The sequence below is a fragment of the Schistocerca gregaria genome, chromosome 2 (genome assembly GCF_023897955.1).
Source record: "Schistocerca gregaria isolate iqSchGreg1 chromosome 2, iqSchGreg1.2, whole genome shotgun sequence".
In the NCBI taxonomy this organism is placed as follows: domain Eukaryota; kingdom Metazoa; phylum Arthropoda; class Insecta; order Orthoptera; family Acrididae; genus Schistocerca; species Schistocerca gregaria.
Genome location: NC_064921.1, coordinates 856,969,359 through 856,993,065, shown reverse-complemented (window position 1 = coordinate 856,993,065; position 23,707 = coordinate 856,969,359). Strand labels below are relative to the sequence as shown.

Sequence of the window (23,707 nt, the reverse complement as noted above, 5' to 3'; positions counted from 1 at the left end):
ACAACAAATGTGTCAGATAAATAGAAGGCTTCTGCCATAAACAATAGTAATCTACTGTTGATGAGAACAGAGTTATCACATGCAACAGGGTAAGAGAGATGCATTATTCACAGTAACTAATAGTTCCATGATAAAGTGAGAAATGAAAGCGTAAGCTCTAACTTTAGATTCTCACTAATGGGCACTGCCAGGATGTGTGCATATAAATACTGGAAACACAGCTGCCAATAGTAGTAACTAGTAGTAACGTGCGGAATCTTCGTGCAGGAAATGCATTTCAGGGATGATTTTTTTATGACTATGAGGATGGTATGGATGAATAATAAAGAACCTGAATATGTTCCTGAATACAATGCACTTGAAAAGTTGTTCCTGATCAGGTAAATGTGAATATATATTTAGTTGACTAAGTGAACAAATTTATTCTGTGTTCCTTGCCATAGTTTGTGTGAATTTACATAACAGGGTGATGGCAGAAATGTTAAGGGCTATCTTTAATATTGTTTACATGCTTTAGTAAGGTACTTCTTAAAATTATTTTTATAGTGTGCTGAACCACAGATTAATTAATTACTGAGTTTGTTATACTTTATTATTGCAAATATTGATAACACAAGGCTTAATATCAAAAAGTAAAACAAGTCAGAACTTTTGAAATTTTATCTGTGAGAGGTTTCACAGAAATGATTCATTCATTTGCCCAGCAAGTAAATAGTGATCAATGCTAAAACCCATGTTCAGTGCACTCAATTTGCAAACATACATCTTGACAGGTCAGGTAACACAGGGAAAATCTATTTCAAGATATTTGTTTTACGAGTGTAGCAGATTTTAAACATTTGAGGGCAATGCCATCCCTTTTGAATAATTGCTGCCTGAATGGAAGAATGGCTACAAAACTTGACACTTATGTTGGAGGATTAGTGTTTAAATGCTTGACTGTGAACTCATTTTAGATCTTCCAAAAATCGCTAAATTACTTAAGGCAAATGGTACAATAGTTCCTCCAAAACATCCATGGCCAATTTCTTATCCCAACCATTCTTGCATTGTGCTCTGTCTCTAATGTCTTTGTTGTCAATGGGAGGATGATCTCAGTTTTAAAATTCAAGAAAATTCCTGGATGCTGCACACTTTCACTGATGTTTACCATTCTATTTGGGAGCTAAAATGACTAAAGTAAATTATGTTCAGTTAAACAATATGTAACATATTTTATTGGAAGGTAGAGCTTGATTTCCATGTAGGAAGAACTAGGAGGTGGAAATACTTTGAAATAGTAGCTTAGTACCATTTTAATATAAACCCTTTCCAGAATAAATAAATGAAAACTAAATACTATAATTCAAAAAGTTAACAATGGTTTGGAAAAGAACTGAGAAAATTAGAAGGGATTTTGTGGGTAAGCAAAAAAAGAATCATCAAAATGGCTCAAAAAAGTAAGTAAAAGTTGAGAAACAACCTGCCGAGAGATGTAACTAACCTACATTGCAATTGCAAAGATCAAGAAAACTCTTTAAATGAGTAGTAGTACAGCAAAATTATGAGATCTAAAAGTCTTTCTGTAAATTAAAAGAAGGTGGAGGTTATGATTACAGTTCTTTATAATGAAAAGGTAGCCTAGTAAATTAATAAATGGTATATGAACAATGTGTGTGTGTGTGTGTGTGTGTGTGTGTGTGTGTGTGTGTGTGTGAGAGAGAGAGAGAGAGAGAGAGAGAGAGAGAGAGAGAGAGAGAGAGAGAGAGAGAGACCATTACTTGTCAGCTCTAACACAAACTATATTTATTATGTCCTCAGCTTGTTCAAACATTACTTACCAGGCTGCACACTTTCCGACACATTGGATGTCTGATTTGGTTTCACTACTACCAGAGATGTCAGTTTAGTGACGAATGAATACTGCAAGAAACAAAAACAAACAAATTTTTAACTAGTTGCTAAAATTTTAAGGAACACAATTGCACATCCTGTTTCAGTTTACCTATTTACTCAGTCAGGTTTATAAATGAGAATTCTGATAGGGGCTGACAGAAAATTCACTGGTAGTTATGAGATGAATGGAAGTAGCAGTAAAGAAATATTTATTTGTCACTAAAATTTGAATTTTCAGTAAAATATAATTTATCATTGGAAAAACTAAGTTTTGCCATACATTTTGTGTACGTGAAAACAGGCTGTCAGAGTTTTCAAATTAGTGTATGTAATTCAAATTTCTATAACCATGTTGTCAGACTTTCTACATTTCATCCATTTTTAAACTGATGAAGAAGCTAAAACTTAACTTTAAAAAATGAAAATTGGACAGTGTCTTCCTTCAAAGAACACTTGGAATGTATGGTATTAATTAGTTTATGATTTTAATACATCAGAACAAAGATGTAGTTATGAAGAAGCATAACAGCAGATTGAATAGTCAGATAGGTCACAGGTTCATTGTTACTCCAAAAGAAAAGTGAAGGGAAATTAGGTATGAGTTACTGGAATGAGTCATTCAGTTGTTCCCAAGAGAATATACATTTGTATCACCTATTGCTTTATCTGATTTCTTATTTTCCTAAGGTTCTGGCAGAAGATTTCCTGCATTTTGTCTTCTCAGTTACACCTTTACCGTCTCTTCCATATAATTACATGCTGTTTCCTCAGAAACTTCCTTCTGTGTCATAAGCCTTCAACTTCCATTTATAACTAAAATATTTTCCTTTTGCGCCAGATATTAGTTCCATGAAGCCCCCTGCAAGAACCTACAAAATCAGGCCATGAATAATGATGATTTTTAGTCTTTAACAACAATCAGCAGCATTGAGAAATGAGGAAAATAACAAAGAACATTTCCTTATTCTGTCAGTGATGAAAAGGTCAAAAAGAGTGAGAAGGGCTGGGTGGGGGGTGGGGGGTGAGGGGTGAGGTGACAAGATGCAAACAAGCAAGGTTTGTCATAGTTGCAGTGTGTTGTTCAGGTCTTCAGTCAAAAGACTGGTTTTGATGCAACTCTCTGTGCTACTCTATCCTGTGCAAGCCTCTCCATCTCCTAGTAACTACTGCAACCTACGTCCTTATGAATCTGCTTACCTTATTTATCTCTTGGTCTTCCTCTACGATTTTTACACTCCACGCTTGCCTCCAGTACTAACTGGTGATCCCTTGATGCCTCAGAATGTGTTCTACCAACAGGTCCCTTCTTCTAGTTAGGTTGTACCACAAATTTCTGTTTTCTCCAATTCTGTTCAGTACATTGTCATTAATTACTTGATCTACCTGTCTAATCTTCAGCATTCTTCAGCAACACCATATATCTAAAGCTTCTATTCTCTTTTTGTCTAAAACTGTTTATCATGTATGTTTCACTTCAATACATGGCTACAGTCACAAATACTTTCAGGAAGGGCTTCCTCACACTTAAATCTATACTCTATGTTAACAAATTTCTCTTCTTCAGACACACTTTTCTTGCAATTACCTGTCTACATATCCTTCCTACTTTGGCCATCATCAGTTATTTTGCTTCCCAAATAGCAAAACTCGTCTACTATTCTGTCTCATTTCTTAATCTAATTCTCTCAGCATCACCGATTTAATGTGACTACATTCCATTATCCTTGTTTTGCTCTGTTGATGTTCATCTTACATCTTCCTTTCAACACTCTGTCCATTCTACTCAACTGCTCTTCCAAGCTCTTTGCTGCCTCTGACAGAATTAAAATGTCATCGGCAAACCTCAAGGTTTTCATTTATTCCACCAGGGTTCCTACTCACCAACCATAAAACAAAACTGCTGTACTATCCATAACACACCTGTAGTGACAGTTTGAGTGCCTCGGCCTTGGCTGCTGCTGTGGCATTGTCCAACTTCTTGTCGTCATGGTCTGGTGCCTGCCATGGGTATACAGGTGTCTCATCCAGGGCCCCAGCCACAGCAACCTTCTCAAGCAGCTGTTGCACTGTTAGGAAAGCCCATAGACGTTCCAGAGAAGGGGCATGCCTGTAAAGGAGCATTTATTGCCGTATGTCACATTTCACCATAGTTGAACACAATTGAGAAAATATTTAAAATATCTAATGCAACAAAGTTCCTAGGAATTTAATCTTTAGTCAGAATCTGGGGAAAAAGCAGTTAGCAGCACCTGACTGTACCTTTAATCTATTAGTTTAACCCATGAGACTCATAGCATTTACTGCTCTCTGTAACAGCTACATATTCCTAAAGCAAAATATGAATATGAACAATCTAGTGAAATAATAGGCTATATGTTGAAACCCCATCTGTTTCATTAACAGCAAACTACAAGGTTTGCCATGAGTTTGCTGAAAGCACTGACATCAAGCTGACAATGAAATCATATAGTATACATATAACATGTGTTGGGTTTAGAGCAAACAAGAAGGTGGAGCAAGAGTCTTCCAAGGATGCTAAATCAAATGGGTTTAGTATTAAAACATAAATTTTACAGATGTGACACTCTGCTGCAGTCAAAGGAGCATCAATTTGGTCATTTGAAAATCCCATTCCTCATATTTCTGATAACTCACTATGTCATGGAACTTATCTATAGCCTTCACTGTATAATCATTTAAAAAGGGCTATGCCTGCCTGTGTCCTAATGCTTGCCTCACAAAGTGCAAAGCATAATCGTATTTTCCTGTGCCAAGGTGCCACCAGTAGTTGCACTTCCATCCAATCTGGCTGAAAAGTGACTGTCTAACGGAGGCTGTTTCACATGATATAGTCCACACAAAGTTTACAGTTCAAACACTTCAAAAGCACTTCGATGTTGAATCACCTACAGCTTATGGCAAGATTTATTATGATTATTAGAGTGAGAAAAACACAACAGCTGTTCGAAATCTACCTACTTTGTCCAAGTGCTTTGACAGCAATCAGTATCAGTAGCATCTCTAATGTTAAAAATTGCAGAAATTAAAAGACCTAAAGGCAGTTTATCAAAATTGTGTCAAATGATGCAGGCAAAAAGCAGAATTGGTAGCTATAATTATAAATAAAAATGTTCCACGTGCGAATACTGAAGGGGAAGATGAAATTTTAAGCTTCAGTGGGCTTAAGTAACAATAGAATGCTTGTCATTCTTCGTGCTTTCCCAGCGATCTGTTGACATCTTGGATATTAGGGAATCCAGCCAGATGTTTGCATCGTTCTTGCATGATATTTCAACAGCGTGCCTCGCTGTCTTCTTCAGGTGCTACCTGGGACTGACAGCGAGGCACGCTGTTGAAATATCATGCGAGAACGACGCGGACACCCGGTTGGATTCCTGAATATCCAAGATGTCACTAGAATGCTTGACTAATAAATATTTTGACTGATAATGACTGGAGGTATTCTTGCTGTCCAGAAAGCTAGTGAGATGAAAATTAAATCTAGCATTGTCTTGATCTAGAATCATTTCTCTCACAGTTACAGATTGTGGGAATGTGCAACATGAAAATTTGATTCATTGTAAAATTATGTTAACATCTTATTTGTATGCGATATTGTTATCTGTTACTTGTGCTGCCTCAACAGCATTCACAAATGAGTGAATAAACCAGGGAAAAACTCTTTGTAGTGAGACTTATAAGTAGACCAGTACTGTCCCAGCCATGAGCATTTTCAACTTTTCACGGTGTAATGAATAGTCCATTAAACTGATATACATGCAGGCATTTTCACTTCATAATCAGAAGTTGCTATGATCATTAACAGAGCAGTGGATTACCTCATTACATAAATAATCAGTGGTAAAGCATATAAATAAAGCTCAAATATATGATTAAAACCAGTTAAACAGCCATACAGACTACCCGTTATGACAGCACCTGTACAGTATCGTGACTGAATATAAGGATAAACTGAATGATGAAACGTTTGGGAATTTAATTACAGAGCTGTTCAGATACTGAGTTTTATGTTCCATGGATCATTTGCATGATAAATTGTAATAATATCGACAACACAGCCATTCCATTAGCAATAAATATCTGGAGTGTTCTGCTCCGAAACTGGTTGTGCTTATAAATAAAGTACTTACAGTGAAGCGGTCTTATCTTCGTAATGACATATCCAGGTTGTGGCTGCCCTGACTACCAAGTCTGTTACATACTTTGACGAAGTTTCCAAACAGCACTAGATTTTAAACGGACTTGAAATGTGTGGCAGTTTGGTATGTTGCAGCATTTTACAAGTTAGTTTCATTACTCTCTTTTCTTTCTTGTGTTTCATCCACATTTTGCAATATTACTCTCTTAATTAGCAAATTATTTTGTCTGCACTTTTCTTTGTGACAGAACCTTACTTCTGAAACTACTCTAATACTGTAATTAATCTGTTACGTGTGAAACCAAACCCATTTTAGTTAAATAATGAATCATGGGACTTTATGTCATATAATGACAGTGAAAAACTATTTCTTTTTTTTTTCTAAATGATGGTCATAATATTGAAACAAAAGGTTTTGAAACATCATACCGCTTGTTTACTTATAATATAGTTGTCAGGAACTTACAAATTATGTAGTCAGTACCTCTTTGATCCTGGTGAATCATCAGGGTGAGGCTCAGGAACTAGCCACAGAGGACGCAGCTTGTGAAAGTGTGCCTCTCCTGCAGCTCCATCTCCTGAGACAGATACTTCAGTCAACTGTTTTTCACCATTTGCAGAAGCCAGGCGCCCTGCTACCACCAATTCTGACCCTCTAAATAACGCAGGGAAGTGATCACGAGTTGTTGAGTTCTCCTCTATCTGTAAGGAAGTACAAAATAAAGTAATTACAAGAAAATAAAAACCAAGATAGGTAATAAAAATAGTTTCACAGCATTAATCCATACTAAAAGTATGCTGGATAGTTTTAGCAAGCATAATTTTAATGGCTGGCAATTTACCCTTAGAGTTACTGGACCCCAAATAAGAGACCCCTTTCCATTTCATCTCATCCTGTAACTCTCCCTTGACCCAGGGTCCTGGATGCCTTTTCCAAACTTTACCCCTTTTCATAAACCTTCCCTGTCCTTTTCCTTCATCTCTCTTCCTTTCCCTTCACCCATTCTGACAGAAGGAGCCACTGACTGAAAGCTTGCAAATTTTAATGCCTTTTATATATGTGTTCTCCTGTCTCTGCCTGGTGAGTAGATCCAATCGCATTATGTTTTCAAAATTTGATTATTTTCATAAATATTAATGATGATAGCTAAAATACAAGATAAATCAGAGTTCAATGTATTTATTACATGTTCTGCATCCTAATTTTAACAGTGATTCCAGCAGATTCATTTGTTCATTAATTGTAGAATCCTGATTGTTAAAAACTCACAAATACTGCACTTTCATTCTTCTTTTACTGCTATAGCACATTTATGTCCCATTAACTGAAAATGGAATTGAGGTACGCAGGACAGGTAAGAAAGTGAGCTGATTCTAGGTTGTCAGGGGATGTTCTTTGTTAGTGCCCATAAAATTATAATGGAAGAAGGGTAGATGACATTAGAAAACTTGCAGCAGCAATGTGGTTGCAAGTAGTAGAATAGTGTAATCCCTGGAAAGATTTAAAGAAGACTTCATAGAGTATTGCATCTAAAATGGCTTACGATGTTAGTTTACTGTTATCACTGATAATGTTTAACCTTCACTGTTATGCATATTTGTCTGATGGTATACAATGGAATTTTCTTAAACACTATGAAAATGAAACAACATGCATGTTGGAAACTCCAACCAGCTATACCATACAAAAGGCTAAACATTTAATTTTACAAATAATGATATTCTTGCAACCCCATAAAATGTATTAATGGACTATGTGGAACAGTTGACAAATTTCATTACATCTGTGTCTGGCGAGGGCTGGCTGATCATGTGAGATCATATGGTTGGCTGATTTATGCCCAAGTGGCCATGAGCAATTGTGGCCACGAGCGTACTTATTCTCTATGAGTCAGCTCATGTTGTATTCTGATCTAATTGATGCTTCCCTGGACGCAACCACTTTATTTATGAACTCTGCCTGATAATGAAGCAGACTATTCTTACTGCTGTGAAAGCTGTTGATGCCTGTGTATGAGCTCGCTACAGTGAAGTAAAGCTTTTGTGCCAGCAGCCTGATACACTTATTCAGCCAACTAAATACAGTGGTTTCCACCATCTTCTTTCCATATTATGATACTTGTCTTATCCTAGACTGGCCTGCATCTTGTTTAACCTGCATGCACAGTAATTAATTGTGCAAATTCTTTAATTTTCTTTTATCCCAGAGCAATTATTGTATTTTATTATCAACTTATTGATTTTTGTTTCATATTGCAGTGTGCTTTCACAAGTGTTGTAAATAACTGATGGGACAAAAGAGTGAATCACAAAAAATACTGTTTTATAGTCCAAAATGTTGTATTATGCATTATCGTAATTAAAATCATTGTGTGAAATTAACAATCATTGTGACTCACTCAGTTGGGACTGGTATGATTAAATATGCAGATAGCTAAACAGAACAGGCAGACTCAAAGAAATATGATTTATGTTAGGAAGGGTTATAAACGTATACAAAGAGAATGACCCAAACACAAATATATTATAAAACATGAAGGTTTGCAAAGCATCGCTAAGACTGGAATGGAGAAAGAAATTGATAGTGTCCTTTCAAAAGGAATCATCTCAGTATTTACCTTACGTGATTTGTGAAAATCACAGGAAATCTATGTTTGCATGTCCTGAAAGCTTATCATGAAGAGACATCACCCAAATAGAAGTATAGTTTCTTCACCCTTGCAACATCACTTGGTATCAATACTAGAGTATGGATGGTACAGTGCATGAATTTTTGGGGACACAAGCAGACTAAAAAAAGAAATAAAACACAATGGTTGTTAATGGTAGATGGTCACCCCATGTACTACACTGGAAAAGGGCAGAAGCAGAGCCAAGAGGCCAAATTAAAGTTCTGTATAGAAACAAATACATATGACAGGAGACATTTATGGAATTTGGGTATCACTCTTGGCACTTATGCACACAATTAGCCTGGATTATTCCTAGTGCTGCATTTTAGTCACAACTCTCCTCAGATCAAAATAAAAACAGAAGCATAGATATAATGTGTTGCATCAACAACAGAACTGAACTTTAAAGGTATTTAAATGTACATACAATCTGTATTTTGGTCTGATGATAGCTATGGCCAAAATGCAACCATATGGAATAAGCATACTGTGATATAGACAAAACCTGTTAGGAAGTGCTCAGGATTTACTTCTTGCAGTATCAGACACTAAAAGAAAGTTAGGCATTTTACATTTGTCTAGCATCAACACACACAGCTTTTTGTTATTTGTTTCTGTATATTGCCAAATCCTTAGTTGCTAATAATATCTTTACATTAGTGGGAAACCATTCTCCACACTTTCCTAGACTCTGCAGCAAACAAACTATGGACAATACGATTAATATAATCATCTGCCCCACAACTGCATGGGTATGATTTAGTCAGTTCTAAAGAAGGATGTGTTGTTTAAACCACTAAATCAGTAAACACCCCCAAAAGAATAAATAAAAAGTTATTGTTCATAGACAAAGTAATGTACAGCTGGTACGCTCTAAGAAAGCTCTTAGTGAGAGGGACCATTAGAGTGCGTGAATTGACAGAAATATTAATATTTTGACCAATATTTAATACTTTTAACTGCAAGGATAAGTGTTTATGTTAAAGCACTCCTCCAGGATGGGAGGTTTGTAGTCAGTGGACGTGGGTGGGGGCAGCATTGCCCCACACCACCGCCGCATATTCAAGGATGGGACGAACAAGGGAGGTGTACAATCTAACAGCAAGGTGTGTGGGGAGTGAAGAGGTTGGATTGATGAGAGGGTAGAGCAGGCAGAGCCGCCCCATTGCCTTACGACGCACGTCATCGATGTGGGGGCGCCAGGTTAGGCGCTGGTCCAGGGTAACACCCAAGTACTTCGCAGAACGAGTCCAGGGGACTGGGGTACCAAGGACCATCACCTGAGGGAGCCAAATGGGAATATGGCGTCGGCAGATGATAAGGGCTTGGGTCTTGGAGGGATTAAATGCCAGACGCCACGTCCTAGCCCAATCGGTTACGGAATCTGTAGCCCCCTGGAGACGCTGTTGTAGACCTGCCGCACTCCGAGAACGAGAGAAGAGTGCAGTATCATCTGCGTAGAGAGCTAAATGTACCCTCAGCGCAGAGGGCAGATCGGCTGTGAAGAGGGAGTAGAGTAGCGGTCCAAGTATGCTGCCTTGTGGTACTCCTGCCCTCATGCGTCGTCGTGTAGATTTCCCATCAGGGATCCTAACGTTGAAGGTGTGACCTTCCAGGTATGTGGCTATTAGCCTTACATGAGACACTCGAAAGCCAAGGGAAAATAATTTGTAGAGCAGCCCTTCATGCCAGACCGAGTCACACGCTCTGGACACGTCGAGGAGTATGGCTCCGAAGTACTCCCTACGTTCTATGGCGTCCGGTGACTCTTCTAGAAGGCGCAGGAGTTGGTGAGTGGTTGCGTGTCCCTGCCTGAAGCCGAAATGCTCATCAGGGAGGACTCATTCTCGCGCAATATGGATGAGCAGTCGTTTAAGGTACAGTCTCTCGAACACCTTGGAAATGGCGGGCAAGAGGCTGATGGGGCGGTAGCTGGCAGGGGAACGAAGATCCTTCCTAGCCTTGGGGATGGCGACCACCTCAGCATGTTTCCAGGCAGTGGGATATTGCCTGGTTGTGAGGATGTTGTTGAAGGTGGCCGTCAGGATGGGAATAGAAGCTGGGGGTAGCTGCTTGACGAGGGCATTCGTCAGCTTATTGGGGCCGCCAGCTTTCTTGGATTTGAGGTACCGCAATTGCAGTTCAACCTCCTCTTCATTGATGGGGGTGATTTCATCCTCAAGGTCCTGAACGGCAAGGAATTGTGGGAGGCGTGCCGTTACCAGGCGGATGTGGTCGGGGTCAATGGGGTCATTGACCGGGGTGAAGTTGCGTGCGAAGACATCAGCCAAGGCATTTGCCTTGGCGTCTGGTTCGGACACAATCATTGCCGACCTGGAGGGGGGGAATCCTTTGCTCTCGTCTCAGAAGGCTTTCTGTGAGCCGCCAAGCGGACGTGTCACTCAGGTCAATGGCAGAGATTTTGTTTTCCCATGCCTGATTGCAGTGGTCCTGCACCGCAGCCTTGATTTGGCACTGTAGTCTATTGATGAGGCGCTTGGTTGCCAGATTCCGAGTGAGCTGCCATTCTCGGATGGTCCGGTTTTTCTCTGTGATGAGAGCAAGAATGTTGGGGGGGAGCGGACGCAGACTGTCTGGGGGCCGGGGTGGACGGTGAGGGGTCGCTGCTGCTGCAGCATCTAGGGCTGTGGTGGTGAGGTGAATGAGGGTGCGATCTGCGTCAGTTTGATCGGCAGCAGGGATTGTGGGTAGCGGTAGACCTTTCACCACTGCAATGTCTAAGACATCTGCGGGACGTCCTCCAGTGGGGTATATGGTGGGGTCATGCGGGCATGGTGCCGCTCAGTGACGCGGAGAAGTCGACGGCCAGAAGTGTTTGTTAGTCTACTATTCCAGGCAGCATGTTTGGCATTAAAGTCACCGCCAACGAAGACGTCGTTGCCGAGCGACAGCAATGCCTCGTAGTCTGGTGTTTCAAGAAGGCCTCGAGGTGGTCTATAATGAGCCACAAATGTGATAGGACCCCTCACCGTGTAGACAACAACGCCAGTGGCTTTCACGTGTTAAGTTGGGGGAGGGGAATGGGGTGGTGACAGAGGGAGTTACGTACGTACACCGCCGTGCCGCCATAGGCGGTGGGCCTGTCTGTCCTGTAGCAGGAGTAGTTTGCTACACGGACAAAAACACCAGGTTTGAGGTGCGTCTCAGCAACAAGGCAGATATTAACCTCCTCATCTAAGAGGAATTGTCGGAACTCGCCCTGTTGTTTGGGAAGGCCGTTGGCGTTCCAGATCATGGCTGTCAGTCCGTGATGTCTAACAGCTATGACTGGTTGGAACGGGAGTGGTGGTGGTGATGGGGGACATGGATTGGGAGAGGGCAGTGGCAAGTTGGTGCGGGATGGTTTGAAGGAGGGAGTGGAAAGTGGTGGAGATTGCCAAGGTCAGTGCCTCATCAACATTGTTGATGAGGTCGCTGAAGTGGGTGGGAAGAGAGGGTGGGGTTGGGATAGGGTGCTGCTGGGATTGTACCGGGGTGGGGAGTTGGGCAGCAGTGCTTAATACCTACTGGTGGGGTGGGGAAGGAACAGCGGAGCGTGACACACGCTGTGGGGAGGGGGAAGCAGTGCTTAACGCCTGCTGGGTGGGGAGGTGTGGGTAGGCTGCTGGGGGGGTGGGATGGGGATGGAGAGGAGGGTGGGTGGGTAGGAGCCCAGAGGGGCGGGATGGGAGCGAGACACACGTTGGGAGTAAGCCCGCAGCGCCGATTCCACCAGGGCACCAGAATAACTGGTGCCCCCGCGGGTCGCCGCCGATGGCCTTGCAACTCTGTTTCGATTCGCCCTGAATAATTTAATTTTTGGGCAGCCCATGTAACTGCCCGTGTGATTCCTGCCACTGCGGGCACAGGTGGGGGGGGGGGGGGGGGCGTCTCGGGGTTTAGAGCACTCTGAGGAGGCGTGTCCACCGGCACACTTCACGCAACGCACCTCACGGGTGCAGTCACCCGCGAAGTGCGCCAGTCCCTGGCACCAATTGCATACCAGAGTCATCCTCCTGGAGCGCGGTTTCTCGATCGTCACACTGGCGTGATCGAGGAGCGAGAGGGTTAGGAGGTGGCGGTTCTCCGGCGTGTCAGGGGCGGAGGCGGAGAAGAGAGGAGTGGGGCGACAGGTTCGAGGGGAGATGATGCGCGATATGACTGTGGGGGTGATGTTTAATGATGCGAGTGCCTTCCTCAGGTCATCGTCAGAGTACTCCATGGGAAGCCCTCTGACGAGGCGGATGGTCCTTATGGGGGGGAGAGGGGGGGGGGGAGAAACCTATTTTCAGCTTGCTCAGTATAATGAGCGTCTTGGCAAGGTCGGAGGGAGACTGGACAGACAGTCGATAGTTGTCGTTTCCTGACCACTTTATACGGAAGGGGTAGTCCGTGTGAGGGGCAGGATGTCTGCGAGCTCTTTATAGGGCCCTTTGTGTTGAATATAGATGGGTGGGGGAGCAGGGGGTGGCTGAGGGTGGGGGGGGAGGAGGAGGATTTGGGGGGGGGGGGGGTGTCTGCGGTGCCATCAATAGCAGCAAATGTATTACTGATGGGCACATCTGTCAGCGACGTGGTGAACTGACAGCGGGGTGCCATTTTGTGTGGCACCTGGAAGCCTTCCGCATCAGTAATGGCCTTCTTCTTCTTGGTCAGCCCGCGTTCGGCAGGCTGAGTGGCCTCGGAGTCTGACGAGACTAACTGCCGCTTCCGATGCTCAGCGACCGGGCGCCGATGGTCGTCGTCAAACTCCATCGCTGTCGTCGACCACGGCAGTCATATTGGGGAAGAGGAGGGCCTGCAGCCGAGCACTGTCGACCTGCCAGCCTCCCTCCTCTGCGGCATCACGGAGGACGATCAGTTTCTCTTGCAGCCCCTCCTGTATGTCTGCGTCAGAGATCAACGACGACGCAACATCTTCTTCTGGTGCTGGAAGCTGTTGTGGGACGCATACAGCGTCCTCTATTTCCGGCATGTCGAGTGTGGTCTGGGGGGGGGGGGGGGGGAGGGGGGAGCGGGATCTAGTAAGCGTCGCATGCGGGCTTGTCCCACGTGAAGGGGGCCCTGATGCGCAGATTTCCCTATTCCTGGCCCTAGGTGCAGTTTCATTGATGGCTGCATCAATGAAACTGCAACCGGGAGTGGCAGGGGAGGGCAGACGATTGTGGACGTGATGGTTGTGGTGGTGATAGTGGAGGTGCCGATGGTGGTTATCGGCAATGTAACATCACCGGCTGCGACAGTCTTGGTCCTTTTTGAAGTCCCTGCTGTGTCCATGGTCGTGCGAATGGTCGTTGGAAGTGGGGGGCCGGATGGGGCTGCCGACGAAGCAAGCTCCGCCTGACGGCGATCCGCCACACCCGTCGCATCAGTACGCATACTCTTCGCCCGCGGCATCCCAGCTCGAAATGCTGGCCAGCCTCAGTGTCACTTTTAGGTGGTTTCCCCACATCTCACTAATTGAATGCCAATCTAGTACCAAATTGCTATCTCAGTCACACAATTTCCAAACACTTAGAAAACCTTTGTCCACTTTAACATTAACAACATTGCATGCAGGCAGCTGGGGTACACATTCTCCCCCACGTGGAAGGCGGGGGGGGGGGGGGGGGGGGGTCATAGAGTGGTGACAGGGAGAGCATTCGGCCACCCCTGAAACTAACAATCATGCTGACTGTATTAATGCAGAACAAAGGCATAATAAAAAGAAGAAGGAATATTAAATGTTTCTCAGGTGCTAAGAGATGACACAGTGTTTTAAGCGTCTAACATGTCAATAAATAAAATGATTTCAAACTCAATTATACATTATATTTCTTCAGTCTTTAACTCTGTGTCACTTCTGCATTCATTGATACTGAAGCCTTAAGCATGGTGGCCAGTGGCATTGTTAGGGTGAGTGGTGATCACAACAAACTTCGACTTTGCACAACTGCTAAATTTTAAGGAGAGCTGTAGCTTGTCAGTGTGACTGACTTACTTTTCATGCATTGCTTGCACTCCCTCAGCATGAATCAGGCCTGGTTTTCAACAACTCAAGCGAAGGAAAGTAAACAAACAATTTGCTAGCGTTTGCTACTATTTACTTACACTGGATGGAATGGAAGAGAACTTATGGTAATGAAGGTACCCTATAATGCTGTATTATTTATTTATTTTTTGTGTCACTAACTGGAGCATGGGATATATCCTACATACAGCCACAATGCAAAACTTTGATATTCAGAGAGGATCATTTTGTATGCTTAGTGCACTTTTATGATGAAGCAAGCAAAAGCCATGAGAAAATACTTCTTTGGTATCAGAGTTTGTACACGAGCGCAAAATATGTAGAAATCTGACAGATTTGCAGATCCAAATTTTGTTAATATTATCCCAAAACTTTTAATGTACATTGGTTGATGCTTTTCAATGGATTCTCATTGCAATTGTGGAAGAAATTTAAAATCAGAACACTAATGTCAGCAGTGACATATGCAAAGCACTTCAAGGATTTTGTTGAAGTATGTATAAGGAAGAAAGCGTCAAATTATGGTTGACAAAACTGTACAACTTTTACAATGGCTACTTGTGAAAATCTGTGTATAGTTTGCTAGAGGAAGGACTGCTTGATATCAGGGAAAATATTTTTATGTGTAATCATAAATATCTAACGTAATTACAGCTACCGGTACCATTAAAACAACCAATAAGAATGATCAGGTGTTTTATACACTTTTAATTTTAAGCAGCGTAATGTTAACATATACACACTTGTTTAAGTTTGGCGGACATTTATTGGGCTTGTCCTTGTTAATAAAAAGAAATATAAAGCTTGTGCTTATTCTATCTGTTCGAACCTTACGAATGCATCTAATAAATTTAACGTCTTACCCAGATCCCTATCCAAAAGTTTCTTTTCCTTTGGAATTTATGTTGTGGATCTTTTGGATCAGTTAAGAATGATATCTATATTCAGGTACCAGTAACAAAACTCTCTTCAGATAACTCCATTACACTACTCATGTCCTCAACAGACACAGAGACGATAGGAGATGAAAGGTTTTTGAATTCCTTGCGCTAGAGGCAATTTTTTTTCCGCATTAATTTCTGTACGAATTAATGAGGATACCAAATTTCGCGTTGTAGATATTGCTTTAAAGGAATTCTAAAATTTATCATTTCCGGTATTGTAGTTCTGAATTATTCACATAAATGATGGATATACAAGTTAAAAATAAATATCAAATCCTATTATTACAATCCCGATTATGATCACAATCATAATTGGGTCATCCTACACCACGTTACTTTGAGAAAGTTACCACAAGAGGCCCTCCCACGCTCTCAATATTGTCGAACTATCAATGTACTGACCTTCTGAGGCTGCGTATTGACATAACTAGAAATATTGATAAGCAATATTGATTAACCTCAAAATATCGTTAGCATTGTCAATACACACTGAACTTTTGAAGTCAAACACTGACAGTTCGACAATATTCTCCATTCTGAAGCTGGCAGTGCTTTTGTCGATAAATATCGAACATGTGCAGGCCCTGGAGCTCTCTTTCGTTAGTTATCTCTGGTTGTTAACAATGAAATTATGTAATGGTTGAACTACGTAAGCATTCACTTGAGCACTAACAACTGCTACTATTCCGCACTGCATTAATAATGACCTGACACAGGTCGAAATCTGATCTGCGTTGTGACTATAAATGTCATATTAAAGCAACTTAGTTCTATGACTGATTGCTGCGCCATCTAACCCATTGAAATTATACTTTGAAAAAATCTCTCTACATCAACGGATGCACAGGAAATGCAAACTAAGGCTGTGTTTGAAGATGACTAGAACTGTTTGAACAGTTTACATCACAGTTCGAATATATCGGCTTCTGTTCGATATCTTGATTAGCTTTCAATCTATGGACTCTCGCTGGTACTACCAACGACCTGTCTTAATGTTTTTAATGCACTTTGGGTTTCAATTATAAAAATAACTGAAACATGAACTGAAATGTCCTCAAGGAGGTAGATCATGCGTAATAACAACAACTAATTAACAAATGAAAAATTGCCGTTAAGATTGTCCAATTCTCGAACTTTCTATCGCCCCGAGATCTAGTGACGTCTCATGGTACAATTTCCAAGTCGGATCTAGCTGCTGTAATTCATTCTCATGATAAATATGACAATCACTTTATTACTACGTATTTCGTTCGTTTGGCATTTGAGTCTTGTTTAATTTTCTACATCTACATCTACATCACTACTCTGCAATTCACATTTAAGTGCTTCGCAGAGGGTTCATCGAACCACAGTCATACTATCTGCCATTCCACTCCCGAACAGCGCGCGGGAAAAAACGAAGACCTAAACCTTTCTGTTCGAGCTCTGATTTCTCTTATTTTATTTTGATGATCATCCCTACCTATGAAGGTTGGGCTCAACAAAATATTTTCGCATTCGGAAGAGAAAGTTGGTGAGTGAAATTTCGTAAATAGATCTCACTGCGACGAAAAACGTCTTTGCTTTAATGACTTCCATCCCAATTCGCGTATCATATATGCCACACTGTGTTCCCAATTACGTGATAATACAAATGAGCTGCCTTTTTTTGCATCCTTTCGATGTCCTCCGTCAATCCCATCTCGTAAGGATCCCACACCGTGCAGCAATATTCTAACAGAGGACGAATGAGTAGTATAAGCTGTCTCATTAGTGGACTTGTTGCATCTTCTAAGTGTCCTGCCAACGAAACGCAACCTTTGGCTCGCCTTCCACACAATATTAGCTATGTGGTCTTTCCAACTGAAGTTGTTCGTAACTTTAATAGCCAGGTACTTAGTTGAATTGACAGCCTTGAGAATTGTACTATTTATCGAGTAATCAAATTCCAAAGGATTTCTTTTGGAACTCATGTGGATAACCTCACACTTTTCGTTATTTAGCGTCAACTGCCACCTGCCACACCATAGAGCAATCTTTTCTAAATCGCTTTGCAACTGATACTGGTCTTCGGATGACCTTACTAGACGGTAAAGTACAGCATCATCTGCTAACAACCTAAGAAAACTGCTCAGATTGTCATCCAGGTCATTTATATAGATCAGGAACAGCAGAGGTTCCAGGACGCTTCCCTGGGGAACACCTGATATCACTTCAGTTTTGGCTCTGAGCACTATGGGACTCAACTGCTGTGGTCATTAGTCCCCTAGAACTTAGAACTACTTAAACCTAACTAACCTAAGGACATCACACACCTCCATGCTAGAGGCAGGATTCGAACCTGCGACTGTAGCAGTCGCAAGGTTCCGGACTGCGCGCCTAGAACCGCGAGACAACCGCGGCCCGCCCACTTCAGTTTTACTCGATAATTTGCGTGCAATTACTATGACCTGCGACCTTCCTGACAGGAAATCACGAATCCAGTCGCACAACTGAGACGATACCCCATAGGCCCGCAGCTTGATTAGAAGTTTCTTGTGAGGAACGGTGTCAAAAACTTTCCAGAATTCTAGAAATATGAAATCAACTTGTGATCCCCTGTTGATAGCGGCCATTACTTAGTGCGAATAAAGAGCTAGCTGCGTTCTGCAAGAACGATGTTTTCTGAAACGATGCTGATTACGTATCAATAGATGGTTCCCTTCGAGGTGATTCATAATGTTTAAATACAGTATATGCTCCAAAACCCACCTGCAAACCGACGTCAATGATACAGGTCTGTAGTTAGATGGATTATTCCTACTACCCTTCTTAAACACTGGTGCGACCTGTGCAATTTTCCAATCTGTAGGTACAGATCTATAGGTGAGCGAGCAAGCGGTTGTATATGACTGCTAAGTAGGGAGTTATTGTATCGGCATAATCTGCAAGGAACCTAATCGGTATACAATCTGGACCTGAAGACTTGCGCGTATCAAGCAATTTGAGTTGCTTCGCAACCCCTAAGATATCTACTTCTAAGAAACTCATACTAGCAGGTGTTCGTGTTTCAAATTCTGGAAAATTCCATTCATCTTCCCTGGTGAAGGAATTTCGGAAAACTGCGTTCAGTAACTCCGCTTTAGCGGCACAGTCATTGGTAACAGTACCATCGGCACTGTGCAGTGAAGGTATTGACTGCGTCTTGCTGCTTGTGTACTTTACGAGGTGGATTCAAGTTCGAAGGCCTCCGATTGTTTTCCTAATTAACTACTCACCCGAAATCTATGAAACTGGCGTTACTTCTCGATGTAATTGCCCTGCAGACGTACCAATTTTTCACAACGCTGACGCCATGATTCCATGGCAGCGGCGAAGGCTTCCTTAGGACTCTGTTTTGACCACTGGTAAATCGCTGAGGCAATAGCAACACGGCTGGTGAATGTGCGGCCACGGACAGTGTCTTTCACTGTTGGAAAAAGCCAAAAGTCAGTAGGAGCCAGGTCAGGTGAGTAGGGACCATGAGGACTCACTTCAAAGTTGTTATCACGAAGAAACTGTTGAGTAACGTTAGCTCGATGTGCGGGTGCATTGTCTTGGTGAAACAGTACACACGCAGCCCTTCCCGGGCGTTTTTGTTGCAGTGCAGGAAGGAATTTGTTCTTCAAAATATTTTTTTAGGATGCACCTGTTACCATAGTGCCCTTTGGAACGCAGTGGGTAAGGGTTATGCCCTCGCTGTCCCAGAACATGGACACCATCAGTTTTTCAGCACTGGCGGTTACCCGAAATATTTTTGGTGGTGGTGAATCTGTGTGCTTCCATTGAGCTGACTGGCGCTTTGTTTCTGGATTGAAAAATGGCATCCACGTCTCATCCATTGTCACAACCGATGAAAAGAAAGTCCCATTCATGCTGTCGTTGCGCGTCAACATTGCTTGGCAACATGCCACATGGGCAGCCATGTGGTCGTCCGTCAGCATTCATGGAACCCACCTGAATGATACTTTTCGCATTTTCAGGTCATCATGCAGGATTGTGTGCACAGAACCCACAGAAATGCCAACTCTGGAGGCGATCTGTTTAACAGTCATTCGGCGATCCCCCGAAACAATTCTCTCCACTTTCCCGATCATGTCGTCAGACTGGCTTGTGCGAGCCCGAGGTTGTTGTCACACGATGTTCTGCCTTCATTAAACTGTCGCACCCACGAACGCACCTTCAACACATCCATAACTCCATCACCACATGTCTCCAACTGTCGAATTTCAATTGGTTTCACACCACGCAAATTCAGAAAACGAATGACTGCACGCTGTTTAAGTAAGGAAAACGTCGCCATTTTAAGTATTTAAAACAGTTCTCATTCTCGCCGCTGGCTGTAAAATTCTATCAGCCGTACGGTGCTGCCATCTCTGGGACATATTGAAAATGAACGCGGCCTCATTTTAAAACAATGCTCATGTTTCTATCTCTTTCCAGTCCGGAGACAAAAAAAAAAATCGGAGGCCTTAGAACTTGAATGCACCTCGTACTTTACCTTCTCATGGTTAATTTCAAAAGTGAGCTAAGCAAGCAGGATCACTTGAGAACACGTTCTGGAGTTTGCGCACATTTAAACAAAAATATTTCCTGTTAAGATACTAGATATTGTGTTCTGATCAATCCTGCGAACACACAGCGGCCTGAAGAGTCAGTGGTTTCGTTGCAGACTCCGATTTCCCTTCTGAAGACTGTTTTATGCTTTCTACTATTTCGTTTGCACAATGTGGGACATATCGTTTCCTTAATTGGTTGGTTGTGGGAAGATCTCTTGATCCTAACCAACAGCAAAAAGAGAAATAAGTATCAGAAAGTTCTTCGAAACCCTCTTTTTCCTTTCAGTGAGGTTTTATTGACAGACAGTTTATACCTGGTGCATCTGAAGCCATTTCTGAACTACACGGTCGCCCAACTTATCCAGCAGGATGTTGGCTTTGAGTAACATCGCAGTTTCATGAAGGAATTCTATCTTTTCGTTTGCTTATCTGACAACAGTTCTGTTGTAGTCTGCCATTTCACTGTTGAAGTGCTTACTTAATGTTCTAAATTTTCCTTATTTTTAAAGCTGTGTTTTGGATCAGTATCGGTTTTCTCCAGTTCAAAATTTGCACTTTAAAACATTGCTTTCCGAAACGTATAAATCTTCATTATCAAAATGTTTAACACTGCAGTGCATCTTAGCTCTCCTGTGCACCGCACTTGAATGACTCATCTTCGCTATTACTCACAAACGATAATCTGTTCACCATAAGAATAAACCTGCTGTAAACAAACACAAACGCGATGATCGATCAGAAGCCGTAGCACACGTACATTGATGTTTTTACTCTCTTGGAAGTACGTCCTACTTATATATTAGATATCTTATTACTAAGTTACGTTAAATGAAACTTTAAGATATTCAAATATATTAACAGACATAAACGTTTCTCTTAATCACGCTTAGCTACGTAGGTTTTATTTCAAAAATCGTGTACAGTTACAGCCTCTGCAGCGTTGTGCTCTGATTGTCGCGCTGCTAAGGCGCAGTATGAAAATAGCTAGGCTGCTTTCTGTTCCGTAGTGAATGTCCGTGGAAACGGTTAAGTAGTGCCGAGAAATAGCTGTTCTTAATGTTTTTCATAAATTTACGGAGATAATCGGCTTTGAAGTTTTCCCAGCACTGTATATACTGCACTTCTTCAATGGAACTACTTCGATCTTCAATGGAACTACTTAGATCGTGTAGCGTAGTCGGTAGCGTAATAAAACCCGCGTCAAATGTGCATATTACTACGTTGGTTCAAATGTCTTTAGTACAATTTTTTTCCTCGCTCAATTTGAAATACCTACATCTCGTAATTATAATACTCATCATAATTTTTTATGAATAATGCACGTCTTCTTGTTTCTAGTTACATATTAGATCCGAAATTCCTGTTTCCATTTCAAATACAATTTCTTGATTATCAATGTTTTATGAAAGACTGTTCACAAAACTTGTTTAAATTAAGAAAACATAACAATTCAATTTTTAAAGCAAAAATGAAAAACCTAATCCTCCTTATTTGGACTATGTCCATGGGCGTATCCAACGAGGGGCAGCGGGGGAGGGAGGGGGGGGGGGTTACTGTTTTATTTAATAAGAAATGCTGCATGTTTTCTCGGATTGTACAAGTGCATTCTTGTATTCAAAATGTTTATTAAAAGCAGTTTTTCACTGGTTTACTGTTTTATCTAATATGAAGTGCTGTATGATGTCTCGAGTCCTTGTTTCCAGAGTCTATTATGAACTGCCCCTCCCCCTCCCCGCCCCCTAGTTCAGATCCTGGGTACGCCCTTGACTATGTCCATCGTTTTATACCACAGAGGTGGCTAAGTATCGGGGAAAAATGAAAAACAACCATTTTCACAGCATCGAGCACATCATACAAATGCTGCATTTTTACATTTGCTACTGTACCATTGCAATATGAACCCAACAGAAATGATCTGGAGCCAAACTGAGGGATTTGGCCCAATAAGTAACAACACTGTTAAAACTGCCAGACGTACTGTAACTAACACACGCAGCTTTTTCGCACGTCACTGCCGAACGCTGGTGGTAATTGCGAAAGCGTTACGGAGATGATAGATAAACTCCAGTGGAAGACTCTGCAGGAGAGACGCTCAGTAGCTCGGTACGGGCTTTTGTTGAAGTTTCGAGAACATACCTTCACCGAAGAGTCAAGCAGTATATTGCTCCCTCCTACGTATATCTCGCGAAGAGACCATGAGGATAAAATCAGAGAGATTAGAGCCCACACAGAAGCATACCGACAATCCTTCTTTCCACGTACAATACGAGACTGGAATAGAAGGGAGAACCGATAGAGGTACTCAGGGTACCCTCCGCCACACACCGTCAGGTGGCTTGCGGAGTACAGATGTAGATGTAGATGTAGATGTAGATATAGAGCGGCTCGTCATAAAAGAAGAAGAGAAAACGCTGCGCCTGGTCGGCTTCGTGGATTCTGTTGTTGATAGACTCGTATCAACGTAGGCGGTGACACTTCCAGAACTACAATGTATTTCTCGGATTCAGATAAGGAAGGAGCTAAGAGATTGCCAGACGACTGACTGTAATACCATCAGTAGCTTCAATATTTAACTACACGGTGAAATCCTTCAATACTCTTACGGTACACAAAGATTATGCAGAAAAATTATCCTGTGGTCGTCAGCAATTTTCATCATTCTTGTTTTTAATTACAATATTACATTAGCTAGAAACGATAACGCGTTGCGGTTTTCGTCTAGTCGTCAAAAGAGCGTATTGTGGTAGATTTGCAGTGTATCATTTCATTCTGCTAAAAAATTAAATCACATTCGAAGCCGTATTGCTCCTCTGATCGCCTGTTTTACGGTACTTCTTAACAGCAGCAGCCCACATCACAGCAGGCTAGCTGTACGAGCTGACCGGCCAGTGCTGTCCAGTGAAATGCGCCGATAAAGCTGTTGTCCTATATTTTTTCTAAGTCGATATGCGCGTAACGCACTGTGTAAAACGACCTGTATTATCAACTTGCCGTTACTAGAGACAGCTTTGCTGCAGTTCCACGTGAAACGGAATTCCAGCAAACGCGGAAGAATACATAGTGCAATATTTACATCAGGTTTATTCTTACGATGAACGGATTACGTAACTTGGTGTTCGGCGAGCGGTAGTTGCGTGTACGTTACGGGGAGACTGTATAGGGTACACTGCGGGGGACATAAGATGCGGTGGAAAACGAACTCCACCATCATATATTGTAAGTATGCAGTTCAGGCAACAAAAACGTATTTTGAGCTTCCACGAGCTCCTGATAATCTGCTTCCTTTCCTGCACTGGAGTGGAAGTTAACACTGCAATATGCCAGCAATCACATGAGCACTCTTTTAAGAAAAAAGGATCACAATGAAAATAGCGCAACGTAACACAAACAGTAACATTACAGCTCAGTAACAAAGCAGATGGCAATGCAGTTAAAAATGGCTTATAAGATGTTGAGAAGTTGGCAACAAACATATACGGATCACTACAATA

General features: G+C 42.0%; 1 protein-coding gene across 1 annotated transcript in view; it reads right to left on the bottom strand.

Moving 5' to 3' along the window:
- The window catches only part of LOC126335231 (inter alpha-trypsin inhibitor, heavy chain 4-like), a 205,725-nt gene that overhangs the window by 19,734 nt on the left and 162,284 nt on the right, over positions 1-23,707 (bottom strand). Inside the window, exons 10-12 of the mRNA XM_049998274.1 lie at positions 6,519-6,736; positions 3,796-3,982; positions 1,821-1,902 (exon numbers count right to left, since the gene is read on the bottom strand). Of these exons, the coding sequence (XP_049854231.1) occupies positions 1,821-1,902; positions 3,796-3,982; positions 6,519-6,736 (487 nt within the window). The remainder of the gene's footprint in view (positions 1-1,820; positions 1,903-3,795; positions 3,983-6,518; positions 6,737-23,707) is intronic.